The 23,756-nt window shown below is 37.0% G+C and overlaps 1 protein-coding gene across 4 annotated transcripts in view; it reads right to left on the reverse strand.

Moving 5' to 3' along the window:
• Erbin (Erbb2 interacting protein) overlaps positions 1 to 23,756 on the reverse strand; it is a 101,801-nt gene that overhangs the window by 42,508 nt on the left and 35,537 nt on the right. For all 4 annotated transcript variants that reach the window (NM_001289474.1, NM_001289473.1, NM_001289475.1 and 1 more), the window contains exons 4-8: positions 22,850 to 22,967; positions 7,527 to 7,605; positions 6,750 to 6,839; positions 5,356 to 5,412; positions 987 to 1,050 (exon numbers count right to left, since the gene is read on the reverse strand). In NM_001289474.1, coding sequence (NP_001276403.1) covers positions 987 to 1,050; positions 5,356 to 5,412; positions 6,750 to 6,839; positions 7,527 to 7,605; positions 22,850 to 22,967 — 408 coding nt within the window. The remainder of the gene's footprint in view (positions 1 to 986; positions 1,051 to 5,355; positions 5,413 to 6,749; positions 6,840 to 7,526; positions 7,606 to 22,849; positions 22,968 to 23,756) is intronic.

Raw genomic sequence — 23,756 nt, forward strand, 5'->3', positions numbered from 1 at the left:
TTCAAATAGAATATGAAAAAGTAGGCTGGACCAGTGGGTAAGTGGTAAAAGTGGATGGCTCAGTAGTTAGGAGAACTACTGCTCTTTCAGAGGACCTGAGTTTCATTTCCAGAACATGCTGGCTCACAAATATCCATAACTCTAGCCCCAGGGGACCGAGCATTCTCTTCTAGCCTCTTCAGGTGCCAAGCATACAAGTGGTGTACAGACACACATAAAGGCAAAGCACCCATACATATAAAATTAAAATACGTTATGCAAAAGTACCTTAGAGAAAGTATAAGGTATTCCAAATATCACGATACTTTACTGACTATAGTTGAAATGCACAAAACCCACAAGAGAGATTTTTGTTCTCAACACTATTATTTGAAAACTGCCATAATTTTGAACTAAATTGTAAACACAAACTTTACATATGATTTTCAGTTGTTGAATACCATTTATTTATTTATTTATTATTTATTTATTTATTTAAAAAAGATACCTGGCTTATTTTCTGAGCTATTTTTAAAAAACTTACTTAAATACAAAAACTGCATACTTCCGAGATTCCTCATAGACTCAGTAATACAGTTCACTTAGAATACAGGAACAAATTCAACTGACAGATCTCAAAGCGAACTCAAAAATAATAGTTTTCCCCTCAACAATCTTCCTTTAACTAGTAAGTAAAGCTTGGAACTATGTCACATAAGGCACATTTGATGGTTCCTCCCACCCAAGTGTAAGCTGCCAGATTTTCTACGTACACTAAAATATTTTTGGTATCTCTTCCACAGATTTCTCATCAATTTCCTATTTTGTCTAACCATTTGTCAGATTATCCTTTGGTTAATTTTTTTTTACTGGGTTGGAGAGTTCAGGTTAATATTTAAAAAACCACCCGTGCGGTTTCACCTAATTTTTAACAGAAATGTTTCCACTTCCACATTGTATTCCTAATCAAATGCTGGACTCATGGCCTGTGACACTCGAGGACTTACCACTTCTGTGAATTCATTACTTCCCAAATCCAGCCTTTCCAGCTGGGTCAGTCTATTCATGGTTCTATGGACAAAGTAACAAAGAATTAACCACACAAAAATGTCAATGACACAGAAACTTTCAAATCTCATGGTTTAAAATATAACCATATAATGTAGAAACCTTTCAGAGGTTTTGTGAAAAATACAAGCAGAATTAGATATTAAGTTTAAACTAAAGCAGCGATTATAGACAGGAAAGTCCTTACAAGTACTTGTTCTTCCCGCAGAGGATTTGCGGTTCAATTCTCAGCACATATGTGGTAGTTCACAACCATTCACAACTGTAATTCCAGGGGATCCAATGCCCTCTTCTAAGCTCCACAGGCACCAGACATACATATGGTGCACATACATACATGCAAGCACAAACACTCACACATGAAATGGGTACATCTAATAAGAAAAAAATTTAAGTTAAAGCAATAATATATCATGTTCAACATTCCCCCAAGATGTCAATACTTCTTTTTAAAAAAAATAAAATTAAAACACCAGGGGAGTTGGTTTATAGAATCTACAGTCAGTTCCTAGCACCTACATGATGGCTCACAATCATACCTAACTCCAGTCTCAAGAGATCTGCTGCCATTTTCTGACCTCTGCAGGCACCAGGCACATTCAGGCAAAACATTCATAAGCATTAAATAAAATAAATATATCTAAAAACAAATTAAAAATAAATTAAAATTGCAGATTCTGAAATTAAAGAAATTATGCCATAATTTTATTTCTTCTACAAAATGTGTTTCAAACAAAATTAAACACAAATTCATTTAAATGTGTATTGATGTCTTCAATTGCTTAATTAGAAAAACATCTCTTTATATACTCTGAGGTACTATCACCTTTCAGATAAGAAAGACTATGTTCTTTACACACTAAGACTTTGCAGCGTAAGATAAAATAATATGACAAGTTCATTGAGCTACCATCAGTATTATACATTCAAATATTATTGTATTGGAAATAAAACCTTAAAGAAAGAATGTAACAACACACATAGCAAATGTAATGGAATTATGTCATGGGCCCAAACGGAATAAAACCACTTTTCTCCATTCTGTATATTTTAAACATGACATTCAAACATAACCTCTTTAATTCATTTCACAACTTGATAAAAATGACTTTTACATAAAAGTGACTTTGTTAAAGATTACATAAGAGTTCTTAACCTCTGGAGCTATAATTCTATTTCCCTTATTTATGTCTATCCTTATCTATAAAGCCTATTAGTTCTAATTTCCTTCCTAAAATACTACAAAGACTATCCAGGGTCTTTTTCAAATGTATAAAGTTATGTGCTGTGTTATCACCTTGATATCTTCAAACTATTATAAACCTAGATGGGGCTTATGAGAAAAGTGGAGCGGATTGTGAGGAGAAATAACTGAAGAACACAGACACACATTCTTGTTTTGACATTGTCAAACTGACAAGATGGCAGAAATTTACTTGTAGCAATTGAATACATAATACACAGTTGGGCAGTTTGAAGAAATGTAACCTACTACTTTTGGGACAGGGTACAAAATGAAAAGCAAAGTACTGGAAAAACTCAATCACAGATAGTATCCTGGAACAGTTTAAAGCAAATTTAAAAATGGAGAGTGATATAGGTAGGTGACAAAAGAGCAAATCTACTACAAGTCCTCAGCATTGAACTCTGCTGATCTGAGCAGCTGTGGTTCTATTGTACACTTTAGAAACCTCAGAGGATAAATTGCATCCTAGAATAAGAACGTGCTGCCTACTTCAAGGAGAACTTAGACTGCTCCTCAAACTTACCGTCAGTGCCCTTCAGAATCCTTCAGGCAGTATCAAGCTTCAATTAACTATATATGTAAAACAAGTTTTCCCACTGTTTTAATTACACACAAAAATCTAGAGTCTGCAAGATGGCTCAGTGGATAAAGACGACACTTGCTGCTAAGTCAAACAGTCTTAGTTCTATTCCCAGGAGAGAACTGACTCCCTCTCACTCTATCCACATATGAATGTGTGCATGCATGCTTGCTTTCTAAAATATCAATCTGGTCACACAATCTAACTGCACATATATATCTAATATTTAAAAACATGGCCTCTATATTTATACCTTATAAAGTTACAAAGATTTTAATTACACAGCTTTTTTTAAAAAAGGGAAAAATGTATTTACAAATTCATTTATATAACCGCATGTACCTCAGAAGAGTTAAAATTCACTGAAGTGCCTATGGAATCAGAAAGTCTATAGGCTACAGCTTGCATTTCCTACATCCCTATGGGGACATATGTTGTAACTTGGTCCCTAGCCTGTAGTATACTCAGAAGTGGTGGAACCTGTAGAAGAGAGGTCCAGTGTTTGAAAGATAGGCCAGGGGAAGGTAAAGAAGGGACCATAGGAACTCAACCACTTGACTCCTGCTTTCCTCTTTCCTTCCAAAATGTCACACAGTAGTCACTTTTTTCTTCCTCACCAGAGTGTGCTGCTTTTTACAAGGCCAAAGGCCAGGAATCAGCCAGCTACAAGAAACATAGGACAGTATGAGCTATAATAAACCTTTCCTCAAAGTCTGCATCAGAGCAACACGATGTCCGCAGGGAGACAGACACTCAGCACCACACATGATCTTGAGATTGAGTCCCAGAGCCCACACGATGAAAGAAGAGAATAGTCTGATTAAGTCACCTTCTGACTTAAACAATGAAATCATGGCATAAACAAACACCCACACCCACACCCACACACACACACACACACACACACACCCACACACACACACACACACACACACACAGAGAGAGAGAGAGAGAGAGAGAGAGAGAGAGAGAGAGCAAGAGAAAGCAACAAATGGAAATTGCACTTCTACTTTCTATCAAAGTTTTCGGGTTTAAAGTGTCTGTATTAGTTGTGTTTCTCATTGCTATGATAAAATACTTGAATAAAGCAAAAAAAAAATCTTTTAATCAGGCATTTTGTCACAGTGAAAGAAAGCTACCTTTCTGTCATCAGCTATTACTATGAACATTTTTTTAAAGCTTTTTCAAATCTCTTCATACCCAGGAAAGCTTGGAACTAAGCCAGTACCAAATCAGTAGTTTATACCTCATAAAATCATAATATAATTTTCTAATTTATACTTATCATCACAACTACAAACCTCATCCAAAATAATAAAGCAAACCACTAGGCTCAACACAGTCACTTGTAACTAAAATCAAATATGGTCTCTGCTCTCAAAGACATACAATCATGTAGGGGACATACATACATGATGTGTACATGTTACTCAGAGAAAAACGGTATAACAGAGAAAAGATACATTAAAATTATTTAATATTTATTTTAAAGCAAGAACAGCCAGAGAAAACTTAACAACTGTGGATATGTTCTCCTAAAATTTTATTTGTAAATATGTATGGTAAATTTTATTTAACCATAGACTAACTACTAAACTTTATAGTGACACATTCAAAATTCTATTATTTATTTAGTAAATGGCCAAAGACTACAGTCTACTTTGAATTAGAAGTTCTGTTTTTTAAATGCTTTAATTTGTTCTTAAGAATCCATATGTTCTTGATGTTAGCTTGTATTACAGAACCAATCACTCATTTCTAGTTTACAAGACTGTAAAGCCATACAAAGAGTTCTATGGTATGGTGCTTGTATACGTTTGGCCCCCAGACTCATGTGTTTGCTTTGCTCACAGCTAGTGGCACTGTGAGTAGGTGTGGCCTTGTTGGAGGAAGTGTGTCAAGATGGAGGTGGGCTTTGAGGTTTGCTATGCTCAGGCTCTGCCAAGTGTGGAATGAGCCTCCTCATGGCTGCCTTTGAATCAAGATGCAGAATTACTGGCTCCTTCAGTACCATCTTTGCCTGGACACTACCATGCTTCCCACCATGAGGATGATGGATTGAACCTCAGAAACTGTAAGCCAGCCCTAACTAATGTTTTATGTATGAGAGTTGCCTTGGCGTGGTGTCTCTTCACAGCAACAGAACCGTGAAGAGGCATGTAGTTATAAAACTTTACATGAACCCTTCATGAATCACTCTGAATACTGTATATTGAGCTCTAGCATAGACTCTGTCTGAGACTCAGATTTTCTTAAGATTTTCTGTGTCACATATAAGACCGTGCTTCAAAGAGTTATAAAATCAGTGTTATCATGCTACCATACTCAACACCAACAGGCCCTACATTTTTATATTTAATAGAAAGAATTATATAAAAACATGTATTCCAAAATAACATATACTTGTATTTTAAATAAAACTACTTCAGTTTTAAGAATAAAAACTCTAAACTGGATTTGGAAAAGAAACACTCTGACTTACTTAGGCAACATTTTCAACTGGTTTTCTCTAAGTTCTAGAATCTGGAGTTTAGTTAATCTGTAAAATAAAGAACACATCAAGATAAAGGAATCAAATAAAAGGAATTGCATTAATAAGTGTCACATTTTACAGTAAAGTAGCAGCATGCACTGTATAATTACTACATGTAAAGTAATGTTGAATGGGGAAAGAATTTAACACAGCTAAGCATCCTTCAATCCCAGCACTCTGGAGGCAGAGACAGGTAGATGGATCTGCGAGTTCAAAGCCAATCTGATTTACATAGAGTCCAACACCAACAGGGGTTACATAGTAAGATCTTGATCAAAACAAAAACAAACAACAAGTAACATTGTGTTCCTCAAAATTAAAGTGAGAGAGAAATAACTGAGCACAATTTCTTTTGCTTTTACTTTTCTTTTTTTTTCTGTCCTTTTCTTTTTGTTTTTGATTTGTTTTATATTTTTCCGAGACAGATTTGTTTTATATTTTTCTCAGTATAACAGCACTGGGTGTCCTAGAACTTGGCTGGCCTCAAACTCACAGAGACCCACCTGCCTCTGCTTGTGAAGTGCTTGGATTAAAGGTGTGTACCACCACAACTATTGAACATTATTTATAAAACATTTTATAATTATTGTATGTGCATTATGTGTGTGTGTGCTCATGTGCCAGAGCACAAATGTAGAGGTCAAAGGACAACTTTATGCAGTCTGTTCTTTCTTTCCACCCTTTTTAGGTCTCAAAGGTCCAGCTCAGGACGCAAGGCTTTTATTGGCAGGTCCTTTTCACTGGCCCCAGGCAGATCACTTTAATACATTTTCAAAGGGACAAAGTGTTTCTTCCTAATTTTCAATTCTAGAATAAATTGTATGCCTTTTATTAAAAAAATACCTACAAAACTGCTTACCACTCTAGTATTATAGGACAATAATACAAATGTCTAAGAAGAAATAAATTAAGAGACCATTAAAAATCATAAAGAAAAAGTATTCTGACACTTGAGGGTGGGCACATGAAAGAGACCTCAGAAAGAGAACCTCTCTTAAGAACTTTAATTCTCAAAAGGAAAACAGCTAATTGTCAAGTCACTTTAGAATTCTGTAAATGCTAATATAGCATCAGTGTCTCAAACACAGACACACTGCTCACACTGAAGTATCTGACCTTGCCAGCTTAAATAGTGTTTTATTCAACTGACATTTACTATTTATTTGAAGTTGTAAATCTGAGTGGAAATAAGTCAAAGAAACTGTAAGAATTGATAGGCTTGGAAAATTTACAAAAGAAATTCCTATGGACTGTAATTAGTTAAGTGTTACTATTTTAAAGTTGTGTGAACATTATTAAAGAAGCTAACAATATAAATGTCTTTAAAATAATCTATAATTTACCTGCCAAAATTAGCTGGTAAGAATTCAAGGAAAGCATCATTCAGATATAACTGGGTTAGGTTTAGCAGCTGAGAAAACCCATCAGGGAGCCTATATAAAATATAAAAGAATTAAATTAAGTACATTTAAGATGTCAGTCAGTCTCTTGCCAAAATTGTCTCCCAGAGTTTGTATAATAAAGATAGCTTCTCAACAAATAATATTTATGTTTTTACTATTAGTTATCTTTAAATTAAGCTGCCTTTTTCTTACAACTTACTTGTAAAAATGGTAACAGCATGTCTTTGTAAAAAGGAAGATAAAATGTCTTAGTATCATAAATCTGCGCAAAATATTACATTTAAAATGAGTGACACAGGATATAACTATGAAAGAGTAGGTTATCTTATCCAACATAAATTAAAAGGATTATATAAGGAATTTCTAAACACTTAATAATGCAGTAAGACAAACGGTTCTTTGTTGTAAAAACTGGTCCTGTAGAATGTTAGGCTATAAACTTAGACTGTATAAACTGAGATACCAGTAGCATCAGTAAACACACACACACACACACACACACACATACACACACACACAGAGTGTGTCTAAAAGTGTAAACACATGTGGTATACATACATACATGCAGACCTTAACACTCACTCAAATACATTCATTCACACACACATCCACACACAAAACAAATATGAATCTCTGTATAACTTTAAAGAACTATTCTCTAGACTGCAAGACTTTTGTCATAGTAAAAGGCAGCTGTACGTCAGCTGAGAGACTTACTTAGAAATAGGGTTCACACTAGCCTCCACAATTGTCAAAACTTTACAATTTTTAATATTTTCTGGAAATTCTTGTATTCCTAGAAAACAACCAAATTAATAGAATACATTAGAAATACATCAGTCTTGATAAAGAGGTGTATTACAAAGGTCATAATAATAATAATAGTCATTGTGGAGATTCAGAAAGTAAATACAAACTCAGGAAGAACTCAGGAAACTGACACACCAATGTGAATCAGGTCACTTCCTCAGCAATCGGCTCCCTTTTAACTTCCTTTCTTTTGCCTCTTTATAACTGCTAACTACTTTAATTAGTTTTCCTTCCCCTTCTTAGCACTTCTGGAAATTAGTACCTTTTTTTATGAACTGGTGAATGATAAAGACACAAAATGCAGAACATTTAACATTCTGTTTTTTCCCTTAGGAAAAAAAAGAAAATTGCTTTTATTTTATTTTTTTCTGCATGTCCTTCAGACCAAGTAAGGTAAAGAATTTCCTTTTAATTCCCAATCTGCTATATACCTGGGCATTTGAAATAGACCTTTAAATTATTATCAAATTTTGTTAAAGAATTCTAAGCACACAATCATTTCCTTAGCTTATCACAACAAAAATATAGGAACAATCTGTGAAATGGAAGCAGACCACAGAATAATTTTAAGTACTAGCATCACTCTACTCTGAATGCACACTAGTTAGGAAACTTTTGAGAAGATCCCCCCTAAATGAATTTTATATAGTTTCAATCATTAACACAAAATCAGTATCCAATAAAGTTGTCACTATAGGGTTATTTAAGATAATATCAGTTTCATCACAAGAAGATTCTACATTAAAAATAGAACACTTGCTGTAACACTAAGCACAGAGTTCTATGTGATAAAATGAATGATGCAAAATCTACATCTAGCAAATTCCTTTGGTCAAATCTCACTAATAAAGCGTGTGTGGCAGAGAGTGTACTTAACATGTGCACTAATGGGTTTAATCCCCAGCACCATTAAAGAAAACAAATCACCCACAAATTCCAAAAATTGGTAGATTAAAAAGTATAACAGTAATATTGTCAGAGAGATTGCTCCTGCCAGCTACTTCTAGAAAACAAAGAATAACTGACCCTGATGAGCACCACCTAATGAAATGCTGTAGGGCAGTGGTGCTCAGCCTTCCTAACACTGCGACCCTTTAACACCAGCTCCTCATGTTGTGGTGATCCCCAATCATAAAATTATTTCATTACTACTTCACAGCTGTAAATCTGCTACTGTAATGAACTGCAACATAAATATCTGATTTACAACCCCCAGGTTAAAAAACACTGCTTTAGAGTCAGTAGGAGTTAGTTACCAGTTAGCCTCATCATAGGGCAAAAGCATACAACTTGAATTTAAATGATGGGAAGTATCAAACAAACTCATATTAAAAGTACTGTTAAAGAAATGGCCAGGATGGTAAAAGTTAATTATCAAGAAGGGGAAGGAAAAAAAAAAAAAAAGGGGGGGGGAAGACTGAGAAACTAGGTGGAGAAATCTGTCTTAAGAGACCTGACTAAATATAGCATATGAAAGTAACAAATTCAGGTATGGATGGTGAGAATAAATATTGCTGGTAAGAGCATATAACCACAGTGGAAAATAATCTGATGGTTCCTCAAAATGTTATGTATACAGAATTACAAATGACCCGGCAACTCTCTACTATTGGGTATGTATATAAGAGCACGTAAAACATATGTTAAGGAAAATGCTGTACATGAACACTCATGTTATTTATAATAGCCCAATGTCCATCAATAACAATTTAATATATAAGCATAATAAACAGAATATAGTATAGTCACACTATGGAATATCAATATATGATATACCATGAATGAGTCCTGAAAATATTATGCTAAGAGAAAGTAGCCAGACAAAAGGACATATAGTGTATGGTTTCATTGATTTGAACAATCCACAATAAACATTTTTCTTATCTGCAGAAACAAAGCAAAGCAAATACGAGGTTGCCTGGTGTTGTGTAGCTATTCCCTCTAAATTGAAACTTTCAATTGAAGCTCATAGACTTAGAAGCCTCACCAAACTTTGAAGAGTCTCATAGTTTCTCCACAAGATTGTGTAAGAATAGTAAACAATCACTGGAGAAGCGGAGACTCCAGTGCAGTTTCTCTACAAGCTGGGCAGGAGGCCAGGTGATGAACCTTTCATGAGCTGTCACCAGCTTCTTGATGATGCAGTTGCCCTAGTATCTATACTTCTATAAGCAACCCCAATAAATGCACTGCCTCAGAACACTAGACCTTGGAATAATTTCTTTGATCTGTCCTTGATGCTCTATCTAACGTGGAAAAACAAACAAACAACAACAACAACAACATCAACAAAAGTTGTCCACATCTCCACAGAAGAAAGTTACACCAGAGCCTAGGAGCTACTAGACAAGGGAACAGAATTCTCTAGAGGATGGTAAAAACATTCTATGTAAGTACTAGTAATGCTGTAATAAAATTAGAACTATGCTAAATTCTACAAAAATACACAAAGTAAGAGCTCTTTTTAGTTTTCAAAACTCTATTATTCCTTCCCTTTTCTAAACTTCATATTAATACTTTTTAAGTACTAGGTTTTGTTCAGGTACCTCAAATTCAAATACATCTTTATTTTATTATTCAGCAAAAACATACCAAACACAAATTGGAAGACATGTTATGAACTACAAATACCTGGACTTTATCAACAGTTAAAATGTAGTGAGTGGTCTGGGGAGATGGCTCAGTCAGTAAAGTGCTTACAGCTTAAGAATGTGGGCCTGAATTTTGATCTCCAGCATTCATGTAGAGTAGCTGGGCATGGAACTACATGCCTCTAACCCCAGCTCTGGGGAGGTAGAGACAGGAAGAAGCTAAAGGCTTCCTAACTAGCTATTTTAGCCAAATCTGTCAGTTCCAGGCTCAGTTAATCACCTTATTTCAAAAAAAAATAAGTAGACAGCAACTGAGAACACTATCTGACTTCAATCTATGGCTTCTACACAAGCACGTGTATAAATACAGTCCGACAAATAGCCTTCCCCCCTCCCCCCCCCACACACACGGAGAAAAGAAAATGATTCTACCATACTTCACTGGGGTTCATTCTCATCATCTTTTGTTCATTTTCCTACTCTCTCAGATCTCCTAAGGTTGTAAGGTATAAGATGAGCAGGCCTCATTCCTTGGGCTTATCTCCCATGCTTATGACCTTAGTGAATCTGCTTAGCCTTAGTCATTACATAGTATCTATATGGTCACAATTCTCAAATGCATACATCTTGAACTGTTTTTATAACTTAACTCCATACTTAAAAATAACTGATGAGAAATTGGTATCTCAAACAAGAAAGCACGCAAGCAAATAAAAAGCCTGAGTTCCTAAGAGAGCCTAGAAAATGGAAATCTTCGTCAGCTATACTTCAGCCAAGGAGTTAATGAATAGACTATATAAAGAATTGTGAAAATTAAACACACATACATACATAATCCACAAACCTGCAATCGGTAAGTAGGTCAATACACTTAACAAACAATTTTAAAAGAAAATGCAGATGCCCATCAGAGAAACATATATTACAACTACTTTGAGATCTAACTCACCCTAGTCAGAATGACCTACCATCAAGAAAATAAATACAGGGAGGGTATGGGGGAAAGGAATAATAAATGTATTCACTGATATAATCACTATAGTAATCAAAACACTGAAAACAAAATTATCATACAACTCTGCTACACAACCTAGGGCACATACCCACAGGGCTCTTTACTTATCACTCATCTTTTAACAGTAGAAAAGAAACAAAATCAGCTCAGATGCCCATCAGCAAATGGGTGATAAGAATGTGGGACATAGACACAAAGGTATTTTATTCAGCCACAAAACAAAATGAAGTTATGAAATCTGCAGGAAATGGGAAGAACTAGAAACCATTAAGTGATGTAACTATCTGTTCTCTCTCATAACCAACTACCAGCTTTCTTTTAAGTGTCCTTTTTACTTTTGTGTGAATGCATGTTTCTTTCCCCTGCTTGTATATCTGTATACCACACACATGCCTAGTGCTTAGAGGCCAGAGGTTCCCTGGGATTGCAGTTAAAAGTAGTTGTAAGACTGGTCCAGAATGAGCCATCTCTCCAGCCTAGGTCGGCCTAATTCATGAGCCTCCTATTTCCTCCTCTTCAGCATATTCTAAGCTGCATATTCTATGAGCTGCTACAACCTGCTAAATCCTAGCTTCTAATTGTGAAACCTGTGGAAGTAAATATGGGAATAGGGCAAGGAACTAGAACGAACGGGGCCCTCACCTCGCAAGGGCAACAGAACAAGAGAGAATCCATGTGGAAGGGGAACAGTGTGGACAGCAGAATATAGATGGGGAGAAGGATGGGCAAAGAGATGAGAAGGTATCTTAAGGTGGGGGAAGCAACCAAAACAAAAGGACTTATGAAAATGATATAAGGAAACCTGTTACCTAGTAAACTAATTGAAAACCATTCCCGACTTGTCCCTTGAAAATGCAGCGCCTACCAAGCCCTCCATCTCAGCTAACAATACTCCCGCCTTTCCAGTTGCATGATAAAATCAACAACATCACTTATACTTCTTCTCACACTCACATGCTAGTCTGTGTTTTGTTTGTTTGGCTATTCTTAAGGAATGGTCTCACTCTGTATTTTAAGCTGTCCTGGACTCACTGTGAAGCCCAGACTGGCTTAGAAACCATGCAGTCCTCATGTCTCAGCTTCCCAAATGCTGAGATTACAGGCACGAGGGACTATACCCCATTTAAAAGGCATCATGAAATGCTAGTTCTACCTTTAAGAACACATGTCCATAGTTTGCCCACAGCCTCTGCACTACTACTATCTCCAAGAACTAAAACTGCATTTGAATTGGTTGGTTTTTCCACCATGTGTTCAGACTCTTTATATACACAGTTAAGGCTAAAATCAATGTGTGCACACAAATGCTCAAGAGGCACATCATTTACTGTTTCTCCAAATTACAGCTTCTTTCTTTACTCCTATATAATCTCATTTAGCTTATTACTCTGTCCTTACTATCCTGTGTGTTCATCACATGTGTCTGCTATGCTACACACATGTATGTAGAATCTTACACAAGTTAGGACACTAGCTGTTGTCTTCTCCTGGTGCACTTACTTCACACCAATGGGATAACCTTACTTTCTCTAATTAGTACTCCCAGAGGCTCACCTCACAGTACATGTGCTATCTTGTCTGAGGGAAGAGAAAAATGGGGAAATTTTAGGTGACAAAGGAGAGAAGCCACAGCTTCTCAAAATGTCAACTATCTCTTTCTCAATGACTACATTTAGACAATGATAACTTTTACTTTTCTGTAGTCTGTTGTTCCTATAGTTGAGATTTTAACCAGTGGCAAGTCAAAAATTCTAACACAATTAAGATTTGCTGCATTAGCTAGCAACATAGTCAAAACTTCCTTTATAAAGATATTTCAAGTAAGAATACTAAAAAAATCAATAAATCACGCTTACAGCCTAAAAATATATAACCAAGTATGACCTTTGTCTTTTCACACCTAGAAACCCAAAAAAAGAAAAAAAATTGGAATCTCACAAGGAACTCCACTATAGTAAAAGATGTGTCCTTTCTCTGTGTGTATTTTGTTTGTTTGTTTGTTCTTAAGGAATGGTCTCACTCTGCAATTTAAGCTGTCCAAGACTCACTGTTAAATCCGGACTGGCTTAGAAACCATAAAGTCCTCATATCTCAGCATTCCAAGTGCTGAGATTACAGGCATGAGGGAGGGACCAATGTCCTGCTTAAAAGACATGTCTTAACTCCCTTGAGCAACCTTTTTGCCCATAGCTTTGCCCGATCAGATTACTCTATCCAAGGCGCTTCAGAAACCACCCTGGGATCTCACATACTGAAAAGGAGGGGAGAATTGGAAGATGTTTCATTTGCCACATAAGCACGAAGACTGGAGTTCAGATTTCCCAAATAAACAGTAAAACAAACAAACAAACCAACAAACAAACAAACCAACCAACCAAAAACCCTGTAGGCACACCTATAATCCTTTGCTGAAGAGCAGGAGCTAAGAAGACCCCCTGGGAGTTTGTTGGCCAGCCAGTCTAGCCACATCAGTTCAGTTGGAGAAGGTGTCTCAAAAAATAAAAGACAGTCAAGTGTGTTGACACACACCCTTATTCCCAGAACTCAAGGAGGCAGAGGCAGATAGATTTCTGAGTTCCAAGCTAGCCTGGACTACATAAGTTCCAAGGAAGCCAAGGCTACAGAAAGGACCCTGTCTTTATAAAATAAGATTAGAAGCCAATCTGACTCTGATCTCCATATATACATGCACATACACAAATACACAATAAAATAAGGGGGGGGGGAGTGTCCCTCTGAAACCTTTTGAAGTAAAACTTCCGAAGTCACTGACATCTTATGTATTTGGCAATTGCTAATGCAATTAAAGGTTCTGGGGAAACTTGGGTATACTCCCATCTTTTCTGAGTGCTTCTCTTTCTATTAATCAATGTGCTTGAATCTAGGTTTAACCACCCTGCCCCCAGGGTTTCTCTGTGAAGTCTTCCATGGTCTGAAACTCAAGAGACCTGAATGCCTCTTCCTTCCAAGTGCGGGATTAAAGGTATGCACCACAATCACTGGGCTACCAAGTTCTTCTTAGTAAACTCTAACTTTTCTCTTCATACTAAGTTCTTCTGAATGAAATTCCATTGTGGGATACATTGAAGAACCAAGGGGCTTCACATGAGTAGAGGTCTTATATAGAATTGCCTAGCAGCTATCAGGATACCCCACTACCAATGACAGAGTCAGCTCATTTTGCTCTTATAAGTACAAAATAATTGGAATTTTGTCACAACCTACTTAATTCTCTTATAGTTTCAACCATCAACAGATTGTTGGTCATATTAAAACTAGCCAGGTATTCAGAAGGAGAAATTAATGTTCTGTTAAACTACCTCACAGGACATCATTATCAGACTAGGCTACTCTTTAACCCTGACACAGCAAGACAGAAACAAATCTGCAATCAATTCCTAGCAAGGACAAAGCATGCGAGCAGTCCAAACTAAGAAGTATCAAGCATCCCATACATGATTCAGTGAAGACTTGATTACTGTATCTAACCAAGACAGCTTTATCCTTATCACAGTCTGTCCTACAGTAACGTTTAAGACGAGTTAGCCTATCACAGCATTATTCCTGGTAGCACGTCACTAAGAAAACAATCTTGTCCTTAGACCCTCCCTAAGTTACCAAGGAAACGGAAATCTCAAGCCCAGATCCTTTAAGTCTTAATATACTATGAGATTCAATTAAATTGTCATGTATAGGATTTTGCTCACTAAAAGCTCAAACTCTTTAATTACGTGAGTCCCCTTTCTAGTTTAAATGTGTCCTGTACAAACTGATAGTCCTCATGCTTGCAGAGCAAGCACATTATCTAACTAAGCCATCTCCCCAAACACACTCCCAAATACTTTAATCATGAACCACTACTTGGCCAACTGAAACAGAAAAAAACTATGTAAAAGACCAACAATTTTGATGATAAATGTCTAAAATCTTTTGTTTTTTAAATAAATACATACTACTTGCTGAAGTTATTAGTAATAAAGTCCCAGCAAATGTTTTCTGAATCCTTCCAAACAGGGAATAAGAGCTAATGAGCTCAAAGTGGTACCTGGTATGTTAAGATATAACATCAAATATTAAAGTTAACTGATAGAAAAGTTAAAAGAACACTGTATCTTACATATAAAAGTTTAGAACTTCTTATCCAAGATTTAGTATTTTAAAACAGAAAAAAACTTATCAAAATATGAAATATATCTATATCTATCTTGGTGATCAAGTAAGCCCTAAATAAAATTTTAATAGCTTTAAGATTTAATAAAAACCATAGTTACTTACTATAATGTGCTGGTTAGTGTTTATCAACTTTACACAAACTAGAGTCTCATCTGGAAAGAGGTAACCTCACAATTAAGAAACTGTCTCTACCAGATTGGCCTGCTGGTGTGTCTGTGGGCATTTTGTTAATGATTGACATGATAGGGCCAAGCCCACTGTGGGCAGTGCTGCCCTTGCACAGGTAGTCCTGGGGTATATAAAAAAGAAGGCTGAGCAAGTCAGATAGCAGCCATTCTCCATAGCCTCTGCTTCAGTTCCTGTCTCCAAGTTCCTCTGATGATGGGTTAAACTGAAAATTTCCTTTTGGTCACAGTAATTATCAAAGTAATAGAAAGCAAATTAGGATACTTACTAACCTTTCATTTATATAAAATATCATGTAATCAAAAGTCCAACTAACAAAATTCAAATTCTTCACAAACAGCCACACTGGTTTACCCCAAAATACATGTTGTCTCCTTAATAAAATGGACTTGTAAATAACCCTAACCAACACATTAGGGTTAAATACTACAGGCTTATCAAAAAAAAAAAAATCACCTTAGCTCCCATATACAAAATTCATAATTACATCACTTATAATGATAAGCAATGATAAACTAGAATTTATTAAGCAAGGAAACAGCTCTAACATTTTCACAGTCTCATCTCTTCCTCAACTTTATTCACCAACAATAAACAGTAGCTTCATTCAGGCATCAGTTAAAGATGAAAAGGAGAGGGCATGGCACAGAGCCAGACACCTGTGACCCTAGCCTCAAGAGGAAGATGTAGGACTTGCCACATGCTTGAAGTCCTTAGATGAAATGCCCAAGAGTGGGGAGAGCAAACTTGTAACTTGTAGAGTCCACCTCCAGTAGAACAGGGCATCAAGTGGAGGGATGGGGTTGCCATTCCACAGTCAAAAACTCTGACCTGCCAGGAGCCATGGCCTCAGCCATAGCCTTGTGGATATTTTCTAGCTTACATAAACAATCCTGAGAGAACATCCGTGGTCATAACAGTAAGAATGTTTGTGGGAAAAGAGGACACTGTGACCGTTGGTTCCAGGAGCTGAAGATTGCCACCTGACCTTCAGAGAGCCCCGGGGCTCTTCCCCCCTCCCTAGGAGACTTCTCTTGCTTATGCTTATATTGCCACTCCTGAATAAAGCTTTCAGAGCTTGATCAGTATGATTGACTTGCTCTCATTCTCTCTTCTTCTCCTCTTCTTCTCCTCTTCTCTCTCTCTCTCTCTCTCTCTCTCTCTCTCTCTCTCTCTCTCTCCCCCCCCCCCCCTGCTCTGGGTCCCCGCTGATTGTCCCTGCAGGGCCGGGGAAACTCACCCAGAATTGTTCCTGCCTAAAAGAATTGCAGGGATAAAAATGGAGAAGAAGAGACTGAGGGAAAGGATATCCATTGACCTAGGCTAAACTGGGATCCAACTCAAGGGGAGGCTCCAAGGCCTGACACTATTACTGATGCTATGGATGGAGTGCTTACAGACGGGAGCCTAGCATGGCTGCTCTCCGAGAGGCCCAACAAGCAGCTGAAAAGAGTCAGATGCAGATACTTACATCCAACCAATGGATAGAAACCGGGGACCCCTGTGGTTGAATTAGTAAAAGGCTAGAAGAATCTAAGGAGGAGGGTGACCCCATAGGAAGATGAGCAGTCTCAACTAACCTGGACCCATGAGTTGTCTCAAACACTGAGCCACTAGCTAATATGAGGCCCTTGACACATATACAGCAGAGGACTGCCTAGTCTGGCCTCAGTGAGAAAAGAGACTTGAGGCCCCAGGGAGTGGAGAAGTCTGGTGGGATTGGAGGGGAGAGGGTCCTCTTGGAGACAGGTGGTGGAGTAGGGGGATAGGGGTGGGGGAGGGAAGGGGAGGAGAAATGGGATGAGGAACTGTTGGAAGGGTGGATCGGGAGGGAGAGAACGACTGGACTGTAAAAAAGAGTAATAATAATTTTTAAAAAGAAAAAAGAAAAGAAAGTAATAAAAAAAAAACCACATTTTTTTAAAAAGAAGGAACATTAAAGTTTGGGCCATAGAGTTAAATGATTCCATAGCAAACAAATATACAAATATACAGCACTCCACTCTGGATATAGGTGTAGGTGTGTGTCTACCGTGGGTGTGAGTATGGGTATGGTTTTGTGCCCACTCTGGGTGTGGGCATGAGTGTGTTGCCTGTTTTGTTTTGTTTTGTTTAGACAAAGTCTCCCTCTGGGACCTAGAGCTTGTCACTAAGTTTGCTAACCAGTGAGCACCAGCGACCCGCCTGTCTGTACCTCCCCAGTGTTGGGACTTAGACCACAGGACCAGGCTTTTTTACAAAGGTACTGGGGATGGAACTCAGGTCTGTATGCTTGTGAAGCAAGCCATTTACTGACTGATCTATTCCTCAACACAGACAAATATTTTCTGTACAGCTTAGGATGGCTTGAATGAGAACGGCTCTAAGAGGTAAATCAAATGTTTGAATGTCTGGTCCCCAGTTAGTGGAAGGATTTGAAAAGGTCAGGTCTTCTTGGAGGAGCTGTGTTGCTGGGGTGGGCTTGAGGTTTTAAAAGCTCACTGAGGGCCCAGTGTTACTTTCTCTGCCTGCTGTCTGAGATCCAGGATGTAAGGCTCTCAGCTACTACTCCAGAGTCCTGACTGCTCACTGCCTCCAAGTCCCCACCATGACCATACCTCCAATGAAATACTTCCTTTCATAAGGTGCCTTGGTCATGGTTTTCCTCAAAGAACTGCAACAATAAGTAAGATACAGCTTAAATTTACTGGCTATATTGCAGGACATTTAACCACTAGAAACTTCACCTAAACCTAAGGTGAATGAATAAGTCAGAGCCTTAAAATAGATTTATTACTGAAAACAATGTAATAACAATCACTTTTGCTATGTCAGAACCTAAGTGCTTTACGTGGACTATGCATATGGACTACATGTAGAATGATTTATATAGCTTAAATTTAGTAAATAAATGGATATTTACATAAAGTAAAAATATGTTTTTACTTCAGAGTTGTTTTTTCTTTTCTTTTGCTTTGTGTGTGTGTGTGTGTGTGTGTGTGTGTGTGTGTAGGTAAATACTTAATTACTGACTTGCCAAAGTTAACTGTTAAATGTGAATACAAGATAAATGACGATTCTAAGTCATCCTAAAATAAAGCCCAGTAAGTCCTAAAATTTCTGAGAGCCAGTACAAAGAATGTCTACATCTACATCCTCCTATCAGAACAAAGAGTGATCTTGAAACTAGGGCAATGAAATATAATTACTGTGTACTGTCTGTGGGCACTGCTGTACTCATTTGGTAAAATTTGTTTCTAAAGATATTTTTCCAAGTGTTGAAAAGAAATACTTTAAAACTATTTCTTATTTAGTGCTTACTGAATGCTGTATTTTGGGGTGGGGCATTTAAAAAGTTATTCTCATGTGATTCATTTTTTGTAATTGTAAAATATATGCTCATTTAAAAATTTTAAGAGCTCACTTTTTCTTCTCCCCCATCTCTCTGAAAGTTTTAAAAATTTAAAATACTGCCTTATGTGGTAGGTACAGAAAGCTAAATAAAATTTCCTTATCTATTAATAATTCATCATTCAGGAATCTATGCCTCAGTAGTGTGTGGAAGGAAAAATCTTTCAAAGGCAGTAACAATTAGCATCTTTTTGTGACTTCAAAAAAAAAGTCACACAAATTATGGATAGAAGTTCTATTTTTCAACATAAAAAAGACCCATAAAATCACAACAGCATATTCAACAATGAAAAGTTCAAAGCTTTCCTCCTACAATCAAAACCAAGACAAAGATCCTCCTGCCACTATGTCTACTCAGCAGGGCAGAGTCATACATCACAAGGTGTTACCATCCACGTCAACCACACAAGCAACAGTAATCAATTACCAAGGTGCTGAGAAATCTCTGCTCTCAATGCTCTGGTAGGCTTCAGTGTCTGAGTATAACACGTTACTCGTGTATATGTGGAGAAAGTGCTATAAACTAACCTATGCTGACAATCAGAGAAAACTCTAGCCTGACAATTACAAATAGCATATAATTCCAGATCAATGTTATTGGTTTAGATATCTACTGTTACTTTCTGTAATAATTTTAAAGAAAGCTTGTTATTTGGGCCTTAAATATTTCCACAGACCCATATATTAAAAGTTTTATTGACAGCCTCTATGGTTGTTAGTAGAACCTTTAGATAGGTAGAGCCTGGTGAAAGAAAGCCAGGTGGTTAGGGCACAGTTGAAAGAAATATTATAACACCAGTCTTCCTTTCTCTGTTTGCTTGCTGGCTGCCAAGGGATGCTGGGATTCCCAACACATGTTCCTGCTACACTATGCCACCACCATCCAAAAGTAATGAGGCAAGAAATCATGCATATATATCCTTAACAGAAGAGCTGCATCGTATAAATCTTTGATCCTTACGACAGTATTTCCTCAGGTATCTTGTGACTGTAGTAAAAACTTAGCACAGAACTTCCTCCTACTTACTAAGAAGGCATTTACTGTGTTATAATCCAAGTAGCATTCCCATACACTCCACATTTACCACTGCTTGATTAGATCAAACACCAAGACAGATAATCGTAAGGGTGCCGTAGTGGCACTTATACCTCAGTGATATGGACTCTCTCCTTGGACCTGCTCAACAAGATAAAGGTAAGCCAGCCAACTACTCAGGGCTAGTTAAGTCATGGCTTTTGAAGGAGAATCAACACCTGCCACTTTAATAAACCAGCATGATTTCTAACTATACTCTAAATATTTGTCTCTATGCCTACAGGTTAGTACAGTCCTCACTCTTCATCAAAACAAGTTTCTCTTTACAAGAGACCATTATAGAAAAACCACAACTGATGAAAATTTAAAGAAAAGGCCATCGTGTGGTGCTCGGGTTCCAATGTGCCTACAACACAACTCCTGCATGGGAAGTTCAGGGATCATCCATTGCAGAAGAGGGGGCAGAACGACTGTAAGAGCCAGAGGGCTAACAGAGTTACCTAACACAAGATTCTGTTCCTAGACATGTAAAAGAAATTACACCCATAAAGTCTCAATGTGGCTGCCCAGACAAGATCTGACCACCACCATCACCAATAAACATGGTAACACAAAAGGGAAAAACAAACAAACAAAAAGTGAGACCTCAACCCTAGACAAAGAAGTACAGGGGTTGAGTATGATGGCACAGGCCTTTGATCCTAGCACTTGGGAGACAAAGGCATGTGGATCTCTGTGAGTTTGAGGCCAATCTGTCTACACAGTCAATGCCAGGACAGCCAAGACTATGTAAAGAGACCTTGTCACAATCCCCTAAGACACACACACACAAATACATATGCACACATGCACGTGCACATTACAAACAATTAAGAAATATGGAGAGTGGGAAAAATAGTATTCGCAAGGAAGAACACCCAAATTGATTACCCAATACTAAACGGTCAGCCCTGAAGTCATGTATTTAATGTAAGAACAATTAAGAAAAAGAGGCCATAGCCAGGCGTGGTGGCGCACGCCTTTAGTCCCAGCACTGGAGAGGCAGAGGCAGAGGCAGGCGGATTTCTGAGTTCGAGGCCAGCCTGGTCTACAGAGTGAGTTCCAGGACAGTCAGGGCTATACAGAGAAACCCTGTCTTGAAAAAAAACAAAAACAAAAACAAAAAGAAAAAAAAGAGAAAGAGGCCATGAACTTGAGAGGGAAGAGATATAGGGGTGGGGCTAGAAGGAAAAAATTATATAATTATAATTTCAAAAAATAAAAAATTATTTTAAAAAGACTACATTCTATAATGCTCATTACAACAAAATTACCTGTGATGTATTTCTCAGAGGAAGTTGTAAGTAAATATATGATCATTAAGCTACTTATAATAGCTGTACTAAGTCCTAATTAGAATAATCAGGCAACAAAAAGAAAAGTATCCATATTAAAATGGAACATATAGAACTCAGTTACATGTATTTATGCTAAAAATATTCAATTTTTTTCTTTTAAAGCAATCCCATTTGAGATAATTTAAAAAAAAACAAAACTAAGTACACTGAAAACAACACAGCTCTGATGAAACAAACTACAACTATAAATAAATAGAAAGAACAACACCCTGTATTTCCAGATTAGAAGCAGAACTGTTAAAATGTCCTAACCATCTAGTATCCTGTTGATCCAATGTACTAACAAAATTCTAATGACATATTTAATGTCATTTCTAATGACACAAAAATAGAAGAAAATAATCCTAACAGAAAATCACAAAAGACTATGAAGCAACAGCAATCTTAACTAAAAAGAACAAAGCTATGGACCTCATATCATTTAACTTCAAAATCTACTTGAAAGCTCTACTAATGAAAGAATCTGGTGCTGGTATAACAAACAAATGCCATGGAGAGGAGGGTCTATTCAATGGGACTGGAGAAAGCAGATGTTCCTGGAGAGACCAAAGGATTCAAAGGACGAGACCGGATAGCTGGGAACCTACTTATTAAGAAGGAGAGGAAGCCCAGACAATGATTTTCTAAAAACATATACCAAAAAGATAGACAACAAATACAAAAATAAACCAGTTATATAAAACTAGAAAGCTGTGCACAACCAAACAAGCAATGGATGGAGTGAATAGTTATCTGAGTGGGAGAAATGTTTGCAAGCCATGGGCTTCCAAGGGAAAGAGAAGAAAGGTCTGCACTCCTGTACTCAGGGCAGTACTGTTTACAAAGTCTAAGGTGTGGGGTTAACCTAAAGCTCCATGAATAAATGAGTCAATAAAGGATACACAGTATATATATGTACATTGAAATACTCTTCATTTTAAAAACGGAGACCTAGTCCTTTATAACAGGATGGAAGAACCTAAAGGACATCATGTTAAGTAAAATAAATCAGGAACAAGAGAATAAACATCCCATGATCCCCAACACTGAATATTAAAAGGCAAACTCAGAAACAATGTAAAATAGTAGTTAGCAGAAGCTAGGCAGGGTGAGGGAAGCAGGACAATTAAGATGTTGATCCAGGTACAAACTTTCAGTTGGGAGAGAGAAATCTGAGAGGCCCAATGCCCAACGTGGACTGTAATAATATATTTAAAATCTACTTTTTTCCCCCAGGTGTTTTGAGGTATCATAAACTTTATATTTATAAATAAATTCTAAGCTGAGGATATGATGCTCAATTTTATTGTATTATAAAACTTTTGAAATGGGAAAATGTTTTCATATTTATGTAGAATAGATTCTATGACACTAATATATTGCAATCTGACTATTAAACATTTGGAAAACAGAAATCCTACCAATGAAATGTATCTCCAAGGACAAGAATTTCGAGGACTTACCATTTTTGCTGACATCCAGTTCCCTGAGATTAATAAGATTTGCAATGGAGGCTGGTAATGTTGTTAAATCATTGTCTGGCAAACTTAGTTTATGTAGAGACTGACAATTAAAAAGTTGCTAGGGAAAAAAGTGAAAAAGGGATCTGATTATCTTTCACATTTCTTTGGGTATTCTATGGACTACTTTTTAATCCAATAAACACTGTCCATATTAAATATATACGACTATGTTCTCAGCTGAAGCTGTCAAAGGGTAAGTGGCTGCTGCATAGTGTAAGCTCGGGAGCTTGTCTTTCAATCAAGCTTATCCCCAAAAGACAGCCATATTGAAGAGCATCCCTTGAAAAATGTGTAATTGTTAGGTCTCAGTTAGGTACATGTTAGGTTCTTTGCACTGTTACAGTCAGCATCTCTCTTTTACAGGCCTCCAGACTGAGACCCTACTATGACTAACCTACATTTTTCATATTCTGTCAGAACTAGTCATAAAAGATAACAGATTGTTGAGTACATAAAAATAATGAACAGTACATTACAAATAACACTACAATCACAGCATCAGTGTGATTCACAATCATGTTAACTGAAGACCTTTACTGTGCACAAATAAGAAAGTTCTAGACTTCTCCACATTATTAAGAATAAACCAGGCATAGTGGCTCAGCCTATAATCCCCAGATCTGGGAAGCTGAGGCAGGAGGATTGCAATGAAGTTTGAAGTTTGTCTAGATCACAAAGTGAGATCCTGTCTCAATAAAGTTTTGTAAAACTTCATTACCTAGGACAGCAGTGGCTTTCAAATGCTTTTGAATACTGTCATTCAGAATGTTCACAAACATAAATATTGAAAACAACTATTTCATTAAATAAAGTCTATATGCAACAAGATATATTACCTGTTACATTT

Source organism: Mus musculus, chromosome 13, assembly GCF_000001635.26.
Source record: "Mus musculus strain C57BL/6J chromosome 13, GRCm38.p6 C57BL/6J".
Lineage (NCBI taxonomy): Eukaryota > Metazoa > Chordata > Mammalia > Rodentia > Muridae > Mus > Mus musculus.